At 44.5% G+C, this 19,327-nt stretch overlaps 1 protein-coding gene across 1 annotated transcript; it reads right to left on the bottom strand.

Annotated features, from left to right (window-relative positions):
* Positions 1–6,573: 6,573 nt before the first annotated feature.
* C14H16orf46 (chromosome 14 C16orf46 homolog) lies at positions 6,574–14,223 on the bottom strand. Its single transcript, XM_050922194.1, has 3 exons — positions 13,950–14,223; positions 12,581–12,820; positions 6,574–8,401 (listed from the first exon to the last, which is right to left on the bottom strand). Exons 2-3 carry the CDS (start codon positions 12,782–12,784, stop codon positions 7,343–7,345), a joined length of 1,263 nt encoding a protein of 420 aa, XP_050778151.1. The 5' UTR covers positions 12,785–12,820; positions 13,950–14,223; the 3' UTR covers positions 6,574–7,342.
* Positions 14,224–19,327: the final 5,104 nt, after the last annotated feature.

Below are 19,327 nucleotides of genomic sequence, written 5' to 3'. Positions count from 1 at the left end.
ACACAAGGGTGAAATGCTGATATAGCTGCTAGATGTACCCTAATGGAGATAACCAATCTTTGATATTTCAGATAGAAAAGATAGTTCAGCACTTTCTGAATAGAAGTAAGAATGAGGGAGACCCCTTTTCGCCTCGACCAAGTGGAAAAACTCTCACTTAGCCAGGTAAGTTGTCCTTGTTAATTGTTTTGTACTATTCAGTACTTCCTGCACTTCTCTGGAGCAAGAACCCCTCTGCTGGTGCTAGCCATGAAGTCTCCAGGCCATCAGGTAAAGAGCATGAAGGTTGGAATGGAAGAGGTGGCTGTGATTCAGCAAAACTAGGTCTGTGTGAAGCAGGAGTAAGTCAGGGACTGACTGACAGAGGTCCGAGAGCTGTTTAAACCAGCACTGATGGGGCCAAGCCAGGGCCATTAGTATAAGACTGGCCTTGTCCTTGTGCAGAACTCTTGTCAGGAGAGGGATGGGAGAACAGCATGTCCTGCTCTGGAGCAAAACTGGTGACATTCTGTTGTCCCTTGTTATAATAGATCTACTCTCCATTGGTATGGCCCAGTCCCCAAACATAAATAATTCCAAGGTCCCTTCTATAAGTTCCCAGCTGATACTGATGCAGAAATCAGGGCCCCTCTCAGGATGGGACTGACTAGGCTGGGATATGTAGGATCTCACTTCAAAATCTGGTGAGGAAGAAGCTGCTTCTTGAGATACCAAGCTTGAGATACCAAGCTGATGCGATACTGATTGGTGCCAGTGAAGAAGCTCAGACTCTGAAGACAGGGGTTCCTGGGAGATCATCTGTGGTTTTCCCCTAGATGGTACTAGCCTAACTGGCATCCTGGAGCTGCTCAGTGAGGAGGTGAAGGTGCCGGAGGGTGTCTTAGCCGCTGGTGTCAGGTGAGTCTCTTGAACCGGTGATGATGGCACCAAGAATTGTAACGACTCTCTCACGGCATCAAACACCTCAGGAGTAGATAGTACTGGGAAGACACAAGGCACAAAGAGATGCCAATGAAGGTGCTCAAGGAGTTGGTCTCAACAGGCCTGCACTGGGCTTTGGAGTCAATGAACTGTCCTGTTTAGAGGTGCTTCCTCTTTGAACACCCTCCTCTTTAGAAGAGCTTATTGTATTTGAATCTTTTGAGGACCCTGGTACTAAGTGCAATTTCCAATGTCCCTTTGTTGGCACCTGTGATGCTGATCTGCCTCTCAGTATCAGTAGATTGGAGATGCACTACTCACTGACGCCGATGTGATGGGTACCCAGACAGTGGTAGAGGGGTGAGATGGAGGCCACAGTGCCAATTCAATGAGTGGATATTTTTGAATGGGGTTTGAAGACCTTACAAATGCCACACTTGTCACTCACAAGAGCTTCCCACAAGCATTCAAGGCAGTTATGGTGAGGGTCACTATTAGGCATTGTCTTACCGCAAGAGTGGCAGAGCTTGAAATCTGGAGAACATGGCATATCACCAATACTGTGGCCAGCACCCAAACTAGTTGCCAGAACCACAAAAACTTATTTTTTAAACTCACGACACTATCTACAGGTACTTTTTACAGCTATCAAGTACAGACTTGCAGAAGCAAGGACCAGGAGCTCTATCAACCTTCACGGGTGGTAGGAAGGAACTGAAGAGGGTCTCTGGCAGTTGGCTCTTTATACCTGTATGGTGTGTGTGAGAAAGCAGAAGGTGCTCAGGGTAAAATCTCCAACTGTGCACTGGAGCACCCAAACACCTAATGTGGAAAGGACACATGCAGTTTCTCAAAGAATGAAACATTTGGAAGTGATGGACCAAAAAATGGTAGTATATTGATTTTATTTGATCCATCTCTGTATTGTTCATGCTGTCAACAAGTCACTTTTCACCCTCTTGCTTTGTTTTAGTACTAGGATACAGGAAGCAGTTTCAGTTGCAGCAGTATTGAGATTTTTTTCATTTCCCTGGATGAAAATTGCTTTACTTGTCTTTAAAAAAGGCTCTAGATGCAAACAGGGAGCTGTTTCTTTCAGTTGAAGCAGAACCACTAATGTCTTTAAGGTCATACATCTCAGGTTTTCATGGAGATTACCATGGCTTACATGTGGCAGGCTCACATATTTACATTTCAGGGCTTTGCTTATGAGCTTTTCCAGTTGCCTTTTGTTGTACTTGTTTCCTGGCAAGTTCTTGGTACTCTTTTCACCTTGAAAAGCCTGAATAGCATATAGTTTGTCATTACTCCTTTCTCCTTTTGTGCTATTGGTCATAGGGGCACAACTGAGAGATTGTTTGCAACACACTGGAACCTTTTCTTTTCCTGAAACACTCTCTCTTACAGCATGTGTGGTTAATTTGCAATTAGGTTTTGATCGATCTTTTGTAAACTTGGTTGCCTGGGCCAATTCTTTCTTGGTAGATGGTGCTATATATATGTGAGGTAAATGAGTGACTGTTTCCTTTGTCTTTGGTTTTTTAGACTTATTTTGTACTTGGTAGCAGGTGAAGGGAGCATCTTTACTCCAGTCTTTTACCTGGAGGTACAAAAGCATGTAAAATGTACATTAATACAAATGGATTTTGTAACAGTAAAAATAAAAAACCTAATCATTAATGCAATAGCTAAATGCATTTGTGGTGTTGATATTGATTATAATTCTTCAAATCCTCTTTAGAGCCAAAGCACCTGAAATTTACAAAGGACTTTTTTCCTCTTGACCTCCCGTATAAAAGTTATTTTCAGCTCTTCCTTCAAGTCCTAAATCTGCAGGAGAGACTGCAGGCCTTTTCACTCTTTTTGAGGTCATATTAAGAGATGACTGCTGTGCAAGTTTTGAGACAGTTACGTAGGGACATGACTTTCACAGATTTCCATGACTTTTCAACATCTCATATCATCCTGCCAAAGAAAAACTTTTCCTTCCAACCCAAATTAACCTGAGAAGGTTAATTTGCAAAGGCTCACTTGAATTTTTCTGATCTGCCATGTAACTGTAATTGTGTAGGAAGCTGAAACTCACTCAGAGGAACTCTTGTGGTGTTCCGCTCCTTAGCACAATCTCCAAGTTCACCCAGAATTGCATTCTACTCTCTGAGACAAATTCTGATCTCAGCCTTGCCAACCTAAATCCAGAACAGCTCCACAGAAGACAGTGGAGGGAAGGAAGGGTGGTTCTATGGTTGGAGAACAAGATTTAGAGGCAAGAGAGCTGGGTTTTAGTCTTGGTTCCCTCACAGGCTTACAGCGTGCAATATTTCTAATGTAAAAAATTCTTGTTTTTCAGTTGGGGATAATTGACATCAGAATCTGGCCTACTACCTCTCGTAAATGAGGCCTATAAAGTAGCTGTAATAATTCTTATCATCTTAGTGCCAAATTTTGCTGTTTATAATGATATAAATAAGTGAGTGGTTTTTGGCCTCTAAACAGTTTGATGTTATCCCAAGGTTTGGTTGGCACATTTACGACCCCCTTTTCTCCTGGTCTCAATTCTCTGGCCAAAATGAAAGGTGCTAGTCAAACTCTAACTGTAGGGAAATATGTCCTTTTCCCTTTCTGATCTTTACTTTGTTTGGAGTTTTTAAATATTTGTATTTGTTACTATTACTTGTAGTTTACCAAAGCTGCTGTTTAAAATACCTAATAAACTTATAAAATGTAAATTAGATCTACAAGGGGGTGTGAATGTAAAACTAATTATCACAAATACAATAAGTACTCTTACTGAAAGTGAAATACAAAGGCTAAGAAAAAAATCAAGGTGATTAAAAATATCTGTACATTCATTTTTAAAGTCATTCTTTATCTAATACACCCATAAAACTTAGATGTTGCAGCAGCAAGGCTCATAAGTTTTTCTGCTGTAACCACAGTCTTTTTCCTATCATCTGTCAAGTTATTTACTATCAGTTGTGCTGACATCCAGTTAATGCAAGTTTATTTAATTACTATATTGAATATGGATATTGTGACTTTTTCCTTCTAGTAGATCATTTTTCTATTTTCTCTTTGAGGCATCAGTGTTTTCAATTGTCTGATAGACACCATCTTCCCTCTTTTCAGGCCATGGAAATGTCAGTAATTTCATAGGTGCTTATATGTTTAAATAGCGCTATCTAGTACTGTCTGAGGACTGGAAAGCAGATTTTGGACTGATTTGCTCTTTCTACATGTTCTGATTATTTGTGAAGGCTCTTGTTTGGTCTTAATGGCTTTCTGATATTTCTCTTGCAGCATATTTTTAAAATTAAGTACAATATTGGGGACTAGGAGAGAGACACCAGCTTTCTATTTGTAGTGCTTATTCAAATATATCTTAAATATTCCTGCTCATATAAATGTCAGTTTATTTCTACAGAAAAAGATATTTTACATTTAAATACAGTGTTATAGTATAAATCAGTAGAGAATTTACTACCACTGCTACTTTTAATTAAGACCATAGAAATAAGGCAGATTGCATCTGTTGTCCTTCTGGATAGGGTGTTTCCACCTAAAAGCACAAAACAAGTGGAGATACAGAACAAGAGGGCATATTTTGAAAAGGGAGTTAGGCTATTATAAAATGGATGTTGAAAAGAGAGAGAGAGAGAACGAACTGACCTACGGAATGATGTCTCTATTCTGACAGATATTATCGGACATGTGCAACTGTACTACTGTGATCAAATTGCATCGTTAAGACAGACCCCTGGACTTTCTATTGCCTTGATTCTTGTAAACAAAACACAATAGATATTTCCTCTACAAAAAATGAGTGGAAATCGTTAGGACTATTTACAGCCAGTTCTGTTTTTGAATAAATAACTGCATATTCCCATTCCTGTTTTAAAAGCATGAGAGCATCAAGTGGAAAAAGTAACCATCTTGTCACAGTATTTGTGAACTAAAGTTATAATACAAAGCACTCAATTCTTCTGTTATGCTATATGTACCATAAAATCCATTGCTTCCCAGAAAGGAATGTAGGTAAGAATTCATTTTCATTGTCCTGGCTGGATTTCTACTTAAATGTATCTTTCTTGTGGTAGTTCACATATGTCCACAACTTCTACCAGTAAATATGCACAACAGCATATCATATGTCTTCAAAACTAGCCACTATAAAAAGAACTTTTCTAAATGTTTAAGGAAAGGTGAGGGAGGGAGGGAGGAAGGAAGGAAGGAAAGAATCTTACATTGGAAATACAGGGACAAATCCTACAATCATTATTCAGGCTAAAGCCGCGTTGAAATAAAACACCAGGTCTTGTAAGGGATAATGGCTCAGTAATTTTGCCCCAGTATACTCTGCAAAAGCTGGGCTATCAAACTGATGATTTTGTTCCCTTTTGAGGATGACCTCACTAGTCTGACCCAAACTCATATAAGTAATAATCTTAGAACTATGTATTCTCTAAATTTATCGCAAGGTATGGAATTTGCCACCAGTGACTGCTGTCAAAGGGGCTTATTTTCCAAAATCACTCTCCAGGAAAAGGAAGTCATATAAAAGAAGGATTTTTTTTTGTTTGTTTTAAAGGCAGTAATTCATCTCAACTTAGAGTTGAATGCCTAGCACCTAGTGTGGTATGGGTTCCCCTCTCACCCCAACTAGCTGAACATTCAGTAGGTGGCACTCTTCCCTCCACGCTAACACCATTATATTGTATTTCAAGTGATCTCTTGCAGCTGTTAAAGCTCAAACAGAAGGCCTGACCACTTCATAAAATAACAGTGGTGGTATGAGTCATTGCATTCTGCTTTAATTCCCACAATAATTTCTATTGGAAAACAAAATTATTCACATCTGCCCTAAACTATTATGCAACAGTGGTGTGTCTTACTGAAAGGCTGCTGTATTTCTCCCCTAGAGGTTATTGCACATCAATAGTGGGCAATTTCTTCATGTAGCTTTTAAAAAAAAAAAAAAAAAAAAAAAAAAGTCCCTTCATTACTTAGCCTTTGCTTCAAGTTGCTGCCTGGAAAGAGCTTACTCTCTCTCTCTTTGGATCTCAAGCAGTGCATACATAAGAGTGAGTAAATAGTTAATATGTAGAAGTCTATAAACTGCTTTGAAACTAATGTATTATAAAAATATGAGTTCTGGATTTAACTTTAATCTCCAATGACTGATTCTCTGAATCTTAAAGCAGCTAGATGGTGAGTTTAGAGCTCTGGCGTAAGAGTGGAATGTGATATTTGGGAATTTTTAACTGGTATTATCTTTCCTATTACTTCCAAGTTACTGTCAAATGCATCAAAAAGGGGAAGAGAATATATAAGTGGCTGCCAGTCACAGAAAATCTTTGACCAGTGAGAAACATGCAGTCATAGTGGATGTGGATAATTTTTATTTAAGCTGTCCTAAGTTGTGAATGCAAATTTAACCTGTATTTCATGGAGGAAACTATGATAGCTAATTAGTCAAAATGAAATGTACTTTTAACACAAATAAAACTTGATATCAAAGTCCCTCGGTTTAATAATAGATGAGTCTGGCCTCTGTTAATAAAACATGAAAACAAAACATGGAAGCATACACAAAAAAAATACTAATAGTACTTAAACTAATCAGGACAAATGTGGTAACTGAACATTTAACCATGCCACCTGTGGCTACTTGACTAGTTCTGCTGCTCTTTTAAGTCCCAGTTGTGCAAAGCATCTAAGCAAATATTCAGCCCAATGGATCTCAGTGAAACTGAAGCACATCCTTAAAATAAAGAACATTCTTAAATGGCATGCTGCATAGGGATGATCTCAAGATTGTGCTAAAATGCACTGTTGAGCCAAGTACCCTATGACCATACTTAGGCCTTGTCTGCATGAAGAATTAGACAGGGGCAAGCCAGGATGTGAATCTACCCTATGCTAGCCTGTCATTCTCTTACCTGTCTGTGTGCATTAATGGTTGTTAAAGTGCTTTGAGCTAAGGAGGACTAACCCAAAGCACTCTAACAAACTTAACATACAGCAGCACGGTGTACATGAATAGTTAGAGCAGGGCAGACTGGTATGGGATAGATTCACACCCCAGCTTGCCCCACAGTCTAATTGTTCACGAGGGCTGCACCTGAATGAGGTGAATGCACTTAGTTCCAGTAGAACCTTAAATAAATTAGTATGGGACAATGAGGAATTAGCATACTGTATACCATAGACAGAGATAGTTAATCTATAAACCGGAAATTAAATTATTTGGAAGGAATGCATAGTAGTATAAACTGATACATATAAGTAGCACCTACAGAAATTAACAAATGGCAAGTCTGCTCACAGGAGCACAAGTACAATGTATATTCAATCCTTTTCTCATCATATAATGAGTTCAAACAAATAGAAGAAAATGACATGAAGTTACAGTATAAAAATGTTAGGTCAGTCTAGAAGACATTGTGGTTATTGCAACATGGCTGACCGTTAAGGAAGGGAATAGTCCAGGAAGGAGTGGCACCGCCTGTGTTTTTGATTCATTTCCTTGCTTGGCCTCTGAGAGACTTCTGTTTTTAATACTGTTGGTGAAAGGACCTCTGATCTCATCATGTTTTGTGTACTGTATTCCTTTTGTATGCAGAAACTGCATGTTAGCAAGATGACTGTTCTTTCTCAAAGAAACAAAATTAGAAGTGGTTGTAATTTTTCTATTTGGCCAAAGAGCACAGGGCCAATGTAACTGCTCAGGGCCTCCTTGCAGGAATGCTTTTGGAAGCCTTGAAATAAAGGATGATGGTTCGTGAATTTGTTTCTCCTTCACTGTATCATGAATGATACAGTCAGCTTCTTTCCCCATCTTCTGTTCTATTGTTTTAGTACCCTTACTACCAGAAGCAGTCTCATCTGAAGTAGCATTGAGTGTTTTCTGATTTGCCTGGGAGATAGCTACTATACTCTTCTTAAAAGGAAGATCTGCGCTATCTTTTGGTGTTGCATCTTTCACTGGTGGCAATACCAACCAAGACTTTAAGTTTGAAGATTCAGAGCTATCTGGAGCAGGCATAGTAGGCTCAGGGGTCTTTACAGCTTTATTTTTTAGGGCTTCTGGGTTTTTCATTTTTTCTGGTTGCCATATGCTGTATTCCTTTGCTGGCAAACTTTTCTTTTCACCTTGAAATGTCTGAATAGAGCATAACTTGCCATTACAACTTTCTCTCTTAGTTCCATCTGTTGTAGAACAATTGGAAGACTCACTGGAATGGACTGGAACTTCTTTCTCTTCTGAAATGGTATCATCTATAGCACATGTGCTTAATTTGCAATCAGATTTTGATTGATCTCTTGTAGTCTTGGTTTCTTGGCTCGCACTTTTGTCATTATTTTGTCTCATATCTAAGCAAAACAGGCAACTGTTGATGGTTTCATTTGCCCTTGATTTCTTGGCTTGCTTTTGCAACTGAAGGCAGGCAAAAGGAGCAGCTTTACCCCAGCCTTGCACCTGGGAACAGAGAAATATGTTAATACTAATTGCTTCTTCACAAGGAAAAAAAAATAACTCTGTACAAATGTAACAGTAATGGTTAACTAATAGCACTCACGATGCTACTTAGGTTTACTGTTTGGGCCAAATTAATAAGTAGTTTTTTATTCTTAGACAGGCCCACTTAAAGAAAGACAGTGTTCGAAGAAGTTTTTTATTGACAAAAACCAGTGGACTCCATAGATTTTCATGCCTGTTTTAGTTTTATGCTTGCAGTGCTGTTCTACAGAGCCCTACACTGCAAGCCTCAGAGGCGATATCCAAGACCATGAAAAATCCAATTTCTGTTGCATTATATTATCTTTGAAAGAAAAACATGTTCTCTCCCCCAAAAAGTCTTGGATCTGAGATTATTATCGCTTTCTTTAGTTCCCACTTCTTTACTAAACTGAGTACAGAACAGAATTGTGATGTTTCTTTCATGATCCATGTACAAAACAAATGCATTTCTAGTGTGCCATTTCAATCCATCAAAAAAACATACCTTCTGCTGCTGACTAGGAGTGGAGTTTACTTAGGTTTTGATTCACTAATATTAATCTGTTGCAGGCTTCAACAGGACAAACTTCCAGCTGAGAGGAGAAAACCACATCACCTGCTACTGACTGCTTAAAATTAAGAGCTCAAAAACTGAAATTCCATTTTACAAGATCCCTTTTCAGAGCTCTACACTAGCAGCCTATCTCTGCACAATTTAATGTGAAAAATTAAGGCAGACTCTTATCAAATATAGAAGTAGTGACCATAAACTACAGGTGGAAACAGGACACAAAAAGCACAGCACCTACAAAGAGAACTGATTTCACAACCAATCTGGGAGAAGAGAAAAGCTTTTTTTTTTTTTTTGCACCACAGTCCAAAGTACAAGGAAATGGGAAAGACTTAATCATATTATGAGAGAACCATTTACATTAAAAAGCAATGAGTGGAAAGAGATATAAATTTGAATGGAACCTGATCTGGGAGCCATGCTCAAAGGCCACCTAACTGCTTAGGCCCCATATGTGATTTATGCAGCCAAATACCTACCTTCTCCTGGCTTGTGAATCACTTTGGGGCCAAGGTGGGAGATAAGCATCTGGATGCCTAGAGTGGATCACCAGGGCACATACCCCAGAGTTAAAAAACTTAAGCACCTAGGGAATTTTTACAGTGGAAAGTTAGGCAGAGTCAGTTTTTAAGCATCTACAACAGTGGTTTTCAACCTTTTCTCATCTATGGACCCGTACAAGTTTTCAAATGGAGGTGCGGACCCCTTGGAAATTTAATCTGTGGTCCATGGACCCCTAACATAGAAGTCTTAGACTGAAAACTAACTGAACAGAATTCAATTATAAATGTTGCACATGCTTAGCACAGCATTTGATGCAGTGTGAGAAAGGGCGCTAAAACTCTGAGCTTCTATGGCAATGATAACACTTCCAGGTTTTGTCCTGTAGGTGGGGGGATTCACATACTTTTGATCAGAAAAACAGAATGTCTTTCCTGGAATCTGAAATTTAATTTTCATAGTTACCTATTGCAGACCCCTCAGACATAGTCTGTGGACCCCCAGTTGAAAACCACTAGTCTCCAGGGTTAGGTAGCAAACAAGCAGGAATTTCACAGAGTGCAGATGTGCTGCGTACAGGACTTAGGCACCTAAACTGCTTTGTAAATCACACTTTTCAAGTTTAGAAAGACTTAGTTTTCAGTTACATGAGCAGATACCAGAGAACTTAGACCCAGAAATATCTACTCCAATCAAGAGTTACAACAAAATAGTCAGACTATCCAACACTATTCTCACCCCACTAACTGTATTCCTAACCACAACAACAGCATTTCTATACAGATAGGTCTGCGCTAAATATAGGTTTCAAGAAACCAGTCTAGAAGACTGCATCACTAGGGGGAAAGACAACTTTAACACCAAAATGTCTTTGGTGTACGTCCACACCTAACACTGGATAGAAGACAGTTGTTTATCTGAGTTATTTTTAACCACCTAAGCCTCTCTCGAATAGGGTTACCATATTTCAGGTTCCCAAAAAGAGGACATTGGGAGGAGGAACTGGAGAGAGGTACAGTTGGGGGAGCTGCAGGGGATACCTGCGGCAGTGGTACTCATTGGAGGTGGGAGGCAGTGTCGCTCCTTGTCATGGTGGCAGGATAGCTGGCAGAAGCCCAGGACGCAGCAACAGCTCTCAGTCAGCACCTCCCTATGGACCTCCTCCCTAGGCCTGTGTGGGCAGGACCCAGCAGCTTTGGCTGTAGGGGAATAGACCAAACAGTTGCTGCTGCAGGGGAGATACCAATCGGGAAGCAGTCCAATCAGGGTTCTTTCTGAGCTGCAGGCTCTTCTCCGAAAAAATCCCAGACATTTCCTGTTTGACAAATCCACCCGGACATAGGAAAAGAGGCAATATCTAGGAAAACCTGGATATATGGTAACCCTACCCTAGAATGGCAAGATTTGAACCTATTGTACTCACACAGTCATTCTGAAAAATTCATAATCTTAAAACTACAGAAAACCAGAAGCCTCCAAAGCCATTTCCCTCTGTGATACAAGTGATCTATCCCACAACTGAACTATTTGTTACTACTCTGATATAATGGATAATGTACACCAAATTCTTAAGCTAACTAAACCGTCACAACCCTACTTGCCTTTTCTTCAAGAATCTCATCTTTTTGTAGGTAAAAAGGTGAGAAGCAGCTTTAATCAGGATTACTTCAAAGATGTGAGTACCATTTATACTAACTACTATTAATATTCCTTCTATTCAACTTCATTGTAGCTACAGGAGAGGAACTTACTTGAAGGTTTAGTGAGGTTTTTAGGTATTCCATATGTCAGTTACAAGACAGCGACAGACATTAAAATGGCAATTGTATGTCCACTTTACAAAGGTTGAAGGAACTAGAGGAAGATGATCAGTCCTTTATACTAAACTAAAAATAAAGATGGCAAGTGTCTGATTTCCCCAAAGCTCATCTTATTTTTAATTGGTTCAAAGGATCATTTACAGCTTAGTTTATCTATAGATTAACTAATGATTTAAGTTTACTTTGTTTTTCACACGTAGTGAACTTGCTTCTTCATTCTACCACACATGCTAAGTGAGGAACAGAATACTTCATTTTCTTGTCTTTCTGCACCTAGAGCAAAGCATTTTATCCTAATTTCCCCCCCATACGCAGGTATTGTTCATTGATTAGCACCATGATGCTTTTTGATTTGTGTGGAGGTTGCAGTTGTTGGTCCTTTCTGTATATTCCATTTCATGCTGATTAATCTGCAGCTGTAACAAACTAGATCTCTATTAGTTTAAAAATAAGACCCTAAACAATATTTTCAGTATGTTCTTAAAGTTCCTCTGCTTTTTAAGCAGTTCCCTGCAACTATTTTGAAGTTCTAGGCTTTCTTTTTTTAAAACATTTGTAGTGTTAAATATCTTGTTTAAAAAATCAACTGTTGATTTCTCATGATTTCCCCACATTCTCAACTCTGATTCTGGTTTAGAGGCTTTAAGGCAGGGATGGCCAACCTGTGGCTCTGTAGCCACATGCAGCTGTTCAGAGGTTAATATGCGGCCCCTTGTATAGGCACCGACTCCAGGACTGGAGCTACAGGCACCAACTTTCCAATGTGCTACAGGGTGCTCACTGCTCAAGCCCTGGCTTTGCACAGGGCCTGGGCCCCACTTCCACTCCACTTCTCCCCCCAAGACCCCCGGCTCTTCCTCTGAGTCTACTGCACCTTCCCCTTGCACCTCCTCCTTCCCCCACTCCTGAGCCTCCTGCACACCACAAACAGCTGATCGTGGTGGCTGGGAGGTGCAGGGATTGAGGGTTTGGTGCTGATCAGCAGTGCTGCTGGCAGGTGGGAGACACTAGGGGTGAGGGGGAACTGCTGATGTGTTACTGTGAGTCTTTGGCAATGCACATTGGTAAATTCTGGCTCCTTCTCAGGCTCAGGTTGGCCACCCCTGCTTTAAGATATCCAAACCAGTATCTGTTGACTTTTCAAACGACCTTGTACCAAAACAAATGAATTTTTAAATAGCCACTGTTAGCCAATGTTCCAAAACTGCATTTGAGATTTTTTTTTCAGCTACTAAGTCATTTTTCAAGTTATAAAATGTAACTTACAGCTTCTTCCCATCCTGTCCTGATGACATATTCCAAGGACCTTTCATCTTGTTCAAATACATTCTTGCTGATGTCAAGAAGAGTATAAACGTGATTCCTCTCTCTCCTCTCATTTGGGTAGATACATTGCCACTTGCTTTCTTCTGCTTTCTTACTGGTAATGCTTTTTTCTAAATCTAGTTCACTCTTCTTGGAGGAATTCATCAAGATCCCAGTGCCCCAAGCTTCTACCCTTTAAAACTGCAATAAGAGCTGTGTCTTAAATCATCAATCTGGCAATTATTGTTCAGATATCCTAATTTATTGCACGGAGTTTAGAGCTTCTGCACCACTGCACTCCCTGAAGACTCAACCCCAAAAGGAGTTTTTTAACTGAAGAACCAGGATTGGGTATTTTATACCAGTCCCTTAGTTTAGGCTGCTCTTTGAACCACTTCTCACAGCCCCTGTCCACCTACATCCCCTCCCAGGCTCTCCCCTGCCCCCCCTCTTCTCTCCCACCAGGCTCCCCTCCCATCCCCCTAGTCCTGGGCTCTCCCCTACCCTCCCTCCTCCCCCACTCTCTCCTCCACCAGACTCCCCTCTCGTCCCCCCATTCCCAGGCTCTCCCCTGCCCCCTACACTCCCCCCACCAGGCTCCTTCCTCGTCCCCCCCATTCCCAGGCTCTCCTCACCCCCCCCCCGCACTCCCTCCCCCACCAGGCTCCTTCCCGTCCCCCTCATTCCCAGGCTCTCCCTGCCCCCCTCCCCCGCACTTCCTCCCCCACCAGGTTCCTCCCTCGTCCCTCTATTCCCAGGCTCTCCCCTGCCCTCTACACTCCCCCCACCAGGCTCCTTCCTCGTCCCCCCCATTCCCAGGCTCTCCTCAACCCCCCCGCACTCCTTCCCCCACCAGGTTCCTCCCCCGTCCCCCTATTCCCTGGCTCTCCCCTGCCCCCCCCCGCACTCCTTCCCTCCCCCACCAGGCTCCTTCCCGTCCCCCCCCATTCCCAGGCTCTCCCCTGCCCCCCCGCACTCCCTCCCCCACCAGGTTCCTTCCTCGTCCCCCCCCATTCCCAGGCTCTCCTCAACCCCCCCCCCCCGCACTCCTTCCCCCACCAGGTTCCTCCCTCGTCCCCCTATTCCCTGGCTCTCCCCTGCCCCCCCCCGCACTCCTTCCCTCCCCCACCAGGCTCCTTCCCGTCCCCCTCATTCCCAGGCTCTCCTCACCCCCCCCCCGCACTCCCTCCCCCACCAGGTTCCTTCCTCGTCCCCCCATTCCCAGGCTCTCCCTGCCTCCCTCCCCCGCACTCCCTCTCCCACCAGGTTCCTCCCTCGTCCCTCTATTCCCTGGCTCTCCCCTGCCCCTCGTGCTGCCCTCCCCCCTCACCTTTCGGTCCCGGGGCGCGGAGAGATGGAGCCGCACAGGCCGCTCTGCTGCGGCGGTTGTTCGCAGCCCCCTTCCCACCCAAAGCCGTTACCCTGGGCGACGATGTTGGCGGGGGGAGGGGGCGGAGCGCGGAAGTGAGCGCATGGGCAATGGGGTGCGAGGTGCGACACAAAGCCTGGGGGGAGGGGCTGGGGGGGAGGCATCAGGGAGCGTGTGGGGAGGACGAGGAGGGGGTAGAGGGATGAGGGAGCAGGAGAAATGGGGAAGGCAGTGGGGGAAGGCTGGATTGGCTGGCAGGGCTGAGGGAAGGGCAGTGGCAGGAGGATTAGGGGATGGAGGGATGAGGAAGCAGGAGAAGGGGGAGGGCAGTGTGAGGAGGGAGAGGGCTGGATTGGCTGGCAGGGCTGAGGGAGGGAGCAGTGGCAGGAGGATTAGGGATGGAGGGATGAGGAAGCAGGAGAAGGGGGAGGGCAGTGTGAGGAGGGAGAGGGCTGGATTGGCTGGCAGGGCTGAGGGAAGGGCAGTGGCAGGAGGATTAGGGATGGAGGGATGAGGAAGCATGAGAAGTGGGAGGGCAGTGTGAGGAGGGAGAGGGCTGGATTGGTTGGCAGGGCTGAGGGAAGGGCAGTGGCAGGAGGATTAGGGGATGGAGGGATGAAGAAGCAGGAGAAGGGGGAGGGCAGTGTGAGGAGGGAGAGGGCTGGATTGGTTGGCAGGGCTGAGGGAGGGGGCAGTGGCAGGAGGATTAGGGCATGGAGGGATGAGGAAGCAGGAGAAGGGGGAGGGCAGTGTGAGGAGGAGAGGGCTGGATTGGCTGGCAGGGCTGAGGGAAGGGCAGTGGCAGGAGGATTAGGGGATGGAGGGATGAGGAAGCAGGAGAAGGGGGAGGGCAGTGTGAGGAGGAGAGGGCTGGATTGGTTGGCAGGGCTGAGGGAAGGGCAGTGGCAGGAGGATTAGGGGATGGAGGGGTGAGGAAGCAGGAGAAGGGGGAGGGCAGTGTGAGGAGTGGGAGAGGGCTGGATTGGCTGGCAGGGCTGAGGGAAGGGGCAGTGGCAGGAGGATTAGGGCATGGAGGGATGAGGGAGCAGGAGAAATGGGGAAGGCAGTGTGAGGAGGGAGAGGGCTGGATCGGTTGGCAGGGCAGAGGGAGGGGGCAGTGGCAGGAGGATTAGGGGATGGAGGGATGAGGAAGCAGGAGAAGGGGGAGGGCAGTGTGAGGAGGAGAGGGCTGGATTGGTTGGCAGGGCTGAGGGAAGGGCAGTGGCAGGAGGATTAGGGGATGGAGGGGTGAGGAAGCAGGAGAAGGGGGAGGGCAGTGTGAGGAGGGAGAGGGCTGTATTGGCTGGCAGGGCAGAGGGAGGGGGCAGTGGCAGGAGGATTAGGGCATGGAGGGATGAGGAAGCAGGAGAAGGGGGAGGGCAGTGTGAGGAGTGGGAGAGGGCTGGATTGGTTGGCAGGGCAGAGGGAGGGGGCAGTGGCAGGAGGATTAGGGGATGGAGGGGTGAGGAAGCAGGAGAAGGGGGAAGGCAGTGTGAGGAGTGGGAGAGGGCTGGATTGGTTGGCAGGGCAGAGGGAGGGAGCAGTGGCAGGAGGATTAGGGGATGGAGGGATGAGGAAGCAGGAGAAGGGGGAGGGCAGTGTGAGGAGGGAGAGGGCTGGATTGGTTGGCAGGGCAGAGGGAGGGGGCAGTGGCAGGAGGATTAGGGGATGGAGGGATGAGGAAGCAGGAGAAGGGGGAGGGCAGTGTGAGGAGTGGGAGAGGGCTGGATTGGCTGGCAGGGCTGAGGGAGGGGGCAGTGGCAGGAGGATTAGGGGATGGAGGGATGAGGAAGCAGGAGAAGGGGGAGGGCAGTGTGAGGAGGGAGAGGGCTGGATTGGCTGGCAGGGCAGAGGGAGGGGGCAGTGGCAGGAGGATTAGGGGATGGAGGGATGAGGAAGCAGGAGAAGGGAGGGCAGTGTGAGGAGGGAGAGGGCTGGATTGGCTGGCAGGGCTGAGGGGGGGGCAGTGACAGGAGGATTAGGGCATGGAGGGATGAGGAAGCAGGAGAAGGGGGAGGGCAGTGTGAGGAGGGAGAGGGCTGGATTGGCTGGCAGGGCTGAGGGAAGGGCAGTGGCAGGAGGATTAGGGGATGGAGGGGTGAGGAAGCAGGAGAAGGGGGAGGGCAGTGTGAGGAGTGGGAGAGGGCTGGATTGGTTGGCAGGGCTGAGGGAAGGGCAGTGGCAGGAGGATTAGGGCATGGAGGGATGAGGAAGCAGGAGAAGGGGGAGGGCAGTGTGAGGAGTGGGAGAGGGCTGGATTGGTTGGCAGGGCTGAGGGAAGGGCAGTGGCAGGAGAATTAGGGGATGGAGGGATGAGGAAGCAGGAGAAGGGGGAGGGCAGTGTGAGGAGTGGGAGAGGGCTGGATTGGCTGGCAGGGCTGAGGGAGGGGGCAGTGGCAGGAGGATTAGGGCATGGAGGGATGAAGAAGCAAGAGAACAGAGGAGGAGGAGGCAGAGGGGGGTGCCAGTGTGGAAGCTTGAACTAGCTTGGTCTGCTTGCGCTTTCCCAGCCACCACAGAAAGGGCCAAAAGGCCTAGCTGAGAGATGCTTTCATGGCCTGTCAAAAGCTAGCATTGTACCTGTAGCCCACCGTGCTCCAGGTCACAGTCCTGGGCTATCCCGCTGGCCATTATTCCTTGTTTGTGCTGCAGGATGGGCAGCTGCACTAATGCTCCCATAGGGTGATGTCACCTCAACCCAGCACAGGGCTGATTCAGGCTGTGACTATGTGAGTAAAGATTTCAGCAAATCACAATGTCATGTAAATGCTGCACTGAACACACACAGCAAAATACCACATTGCAGAAGAAGGATGCTTTGAAAGCTCCTTGGAATGACTGTCCAGGAATTAAGTCTCCACTTCCCAATAAGCAAGACTTGGCAGACTGCTGGCAAGGACTCCTTGTGGGATCAATTTTTTTCTGAGCAGCTTTTTCCAGTCCCGTTCCTTCATTGTGGACACTTGGGCCTTCCACCTCTGAAGAGCTAGGTTCAAAACTTGCTGTAGGGCAGAAGTGAAAAAGTACTTGGTGGCCTCATCCTTGTCCCTAGTAAACATTTTTAGCTGCAGTTGGCCTATGACCTCTCTGTCATTCACACAGCCAGCAGAAAATTTCGAGTGGTGCCTCTTTGGCTAGAAATGAGATTAAAAATATTGGGTGCAAAAGGGTCTATGGCAGTTAATATTTAGACATCTAGGAGAGGAAGCTGGAACTGGGCGATTGTGGGCAGAGGGTTTGGACCAAATAGTTGGAATCTGACATTTGAATTAGAGAACATGGAGAATGTTCAGATCAGTATCCATTCACACTGGTCAATGAGGTAGTGCCATTGGGAATGGGAAGTCAAGAATGGTAGTTGAGATGTTGGAACAGGGCATTTAGGAACGGTATCTGTAACTGAGCAGTTTGAGAGGAAGAGAAAATAAGGTAGTGTGGAGAACCCCTTAAGGAGAAGAGTGACAAAGAATAACGAGAGAGAAAAGGTTAATAGAAAACAAGAGTAATGTTTGGGAAAAACAGCGCCAGACAAGAAGACATGAGGAAAATAGAGAGCAGAAGAAAAGAACAGAGGACAAAAATGAGACAATAAAGAGACTAAGAAATTAATCTGAAAAGGTAAATGATCTCCTGCATTTTGTTGTACCACACTGAGGTGTAGGAAAGTTTTGAATTGGTGCCTGACCTATCTTGTTAAAATACGAAAGTGAAAACTATACTTGATTCCAAAATGAGAGTATTTTTATTTCTAAGATAATTAATTTGTTCTAGTGAGGGATTCAGAGCTTCTGCATCATGTGGATGTTTGATAAATATGGCTTGGAGTTTTGGAGTCAGAGGCACTATTACCAGAGGATGTGACTTGGAGACACCCATCCTTGGTTACAAAATCATCACACAATTTGCTGTGATGGTCAGCCTCAGTTCGAGGGATGCCCTGGACTGTTATATCAGGAATGAAAAGATCAAGGTGCAGTTGTTCAGGCCTAGTTGTGGAAAATCTGTATAGCAGCTGTCCTTAGTAAGGGACTGCACCCTGCCAAACTCTTGCTCATATAAGTTAGTCCTTACTCAAGCAAGCAGTCCTTTTGAAATCAGTGGAACTGCTTGCATAAATACTTACAAAATCAGTCTCTGTATGATCTTTAATCCAGAATTAGCCTCCTCAGTTTTTAGTCCTTTCCCCATTGATCTTATTTGTTAAATCTTAGAATTTTTGTTTCTCTCCTCTGAACTCTTAGGCCAGTCACTTAGCAGCAACATAGAGGGTTAATGCATAGCCAGTAAAATTGTTCAGGGTGCATTAAGCAAAACAGTGTGGTAGATTTACAATGGTATAAGCTAAGCTTAACTGTAATAAAAAAAGACAATTTTAAACTCCTTGATTATTTGGATGCTGACTTAAAAAAATCTACTACATTTCTCTTTAGATTACATTAGCCCTCTAGGAAAAACTATTCACTAGTCTTCATTCAGGGTCACACGTTTTCAGTAGAGCACAATGTTTCACACAACTTTCATCTTCTGATAGGGCTGCATAACCTGGTAAGATCTTAGGCAGTTCTCCTATTTAACAGTGCTCTATTGCTTCTCTGAACAACACAGAACCTGACCAAATCTTCAGAATGAAATAATCTAGTGAAATTTTAAAAAACATGCCAGCACTCACACAGTACAAATATATCATTGCCAAATCTACAGTTTATTAATGTAAATATCAACATTAAACCCATATAAAATGAGAGACACTGATCAGCTTCTGCATATAAAAATCTTTGACCAAATACTAATATACCCATTGACATCATTAGGGTTACACAGATGTAAGTGAGAGCAGAATCTCACCTCTTGGTTTCGCATATTGAGAACCATGACTGTAACTCAAAAGCCAATATAATCACAATATACTTTATGTCTGTAGCAGGGATGTGACGTCTTAGAGCTGTATAGAATTTGTACATTAATCCAGTTTATCTTCTTACAATTCTAATTGCAAAAATTAAATCTATTCTACATATTGAAAATTGGCACCCCCATGAAGCAGTGACCACTTCAGTTATGTCCTAGCACATCCCTGTTGTTAAGGCACCCCTCTCTCATCCACTATGGCATCATCATGCAGCCATCCTCTCCCATTCCCTAGTGCTGACACCCGATGCCTCCTGCAGTGTCTGGAATCAAGGAGACTGAAGAATGTAATGGAGGAATACAACCAGATCATCACCTCCAGACCAGTAGAAGATCTCTTTGTGGCTTAAAGCTTATCTCTCCCACCAAAAGACATTGATCCAATAAAAGATATTAACTCATCCTCTTTGTCATTAGGGTGACCAGATGTC

Source organism: Gopherus flavomarginatus, chromosome 14 (assembly GCF_025201925.1).
Source record: "Gopherus flavomarginatus isolate rGopFla2 chromosome 14, rGopFla2.mat.asm, whole genome shotgun sequence".
Classification (NCBI taxonomy): Eukaryota; Metazoa; Chordata; order Testudines; family Testudinidae; genus Gopherus; species Gopherus flavomarginatus.
The sequence above is the reverse complement of the archived record's forward strand: the minus strand, read 5'-3'. Positions and strand labels throughout refer to the sequence as shown.

Bases quoted from the DNA above. Each gene is read 5' to 3' on its own strand.
- C14H16orf46 (XM_050922194.1), bottom strand. From the start codon at position 12,784: ATGAATTCCTCCAAGAAGAGTGAACTAGATTTAGAAAAAAGCATTACC. The intron at 8,402-12,580 runs GTAAGTTACATT...CTCTGTTCCCAG, and splicing joins GGACAGGATGGGAAGAAGCT to GTGCAAGGCTGGGGTAAAGC.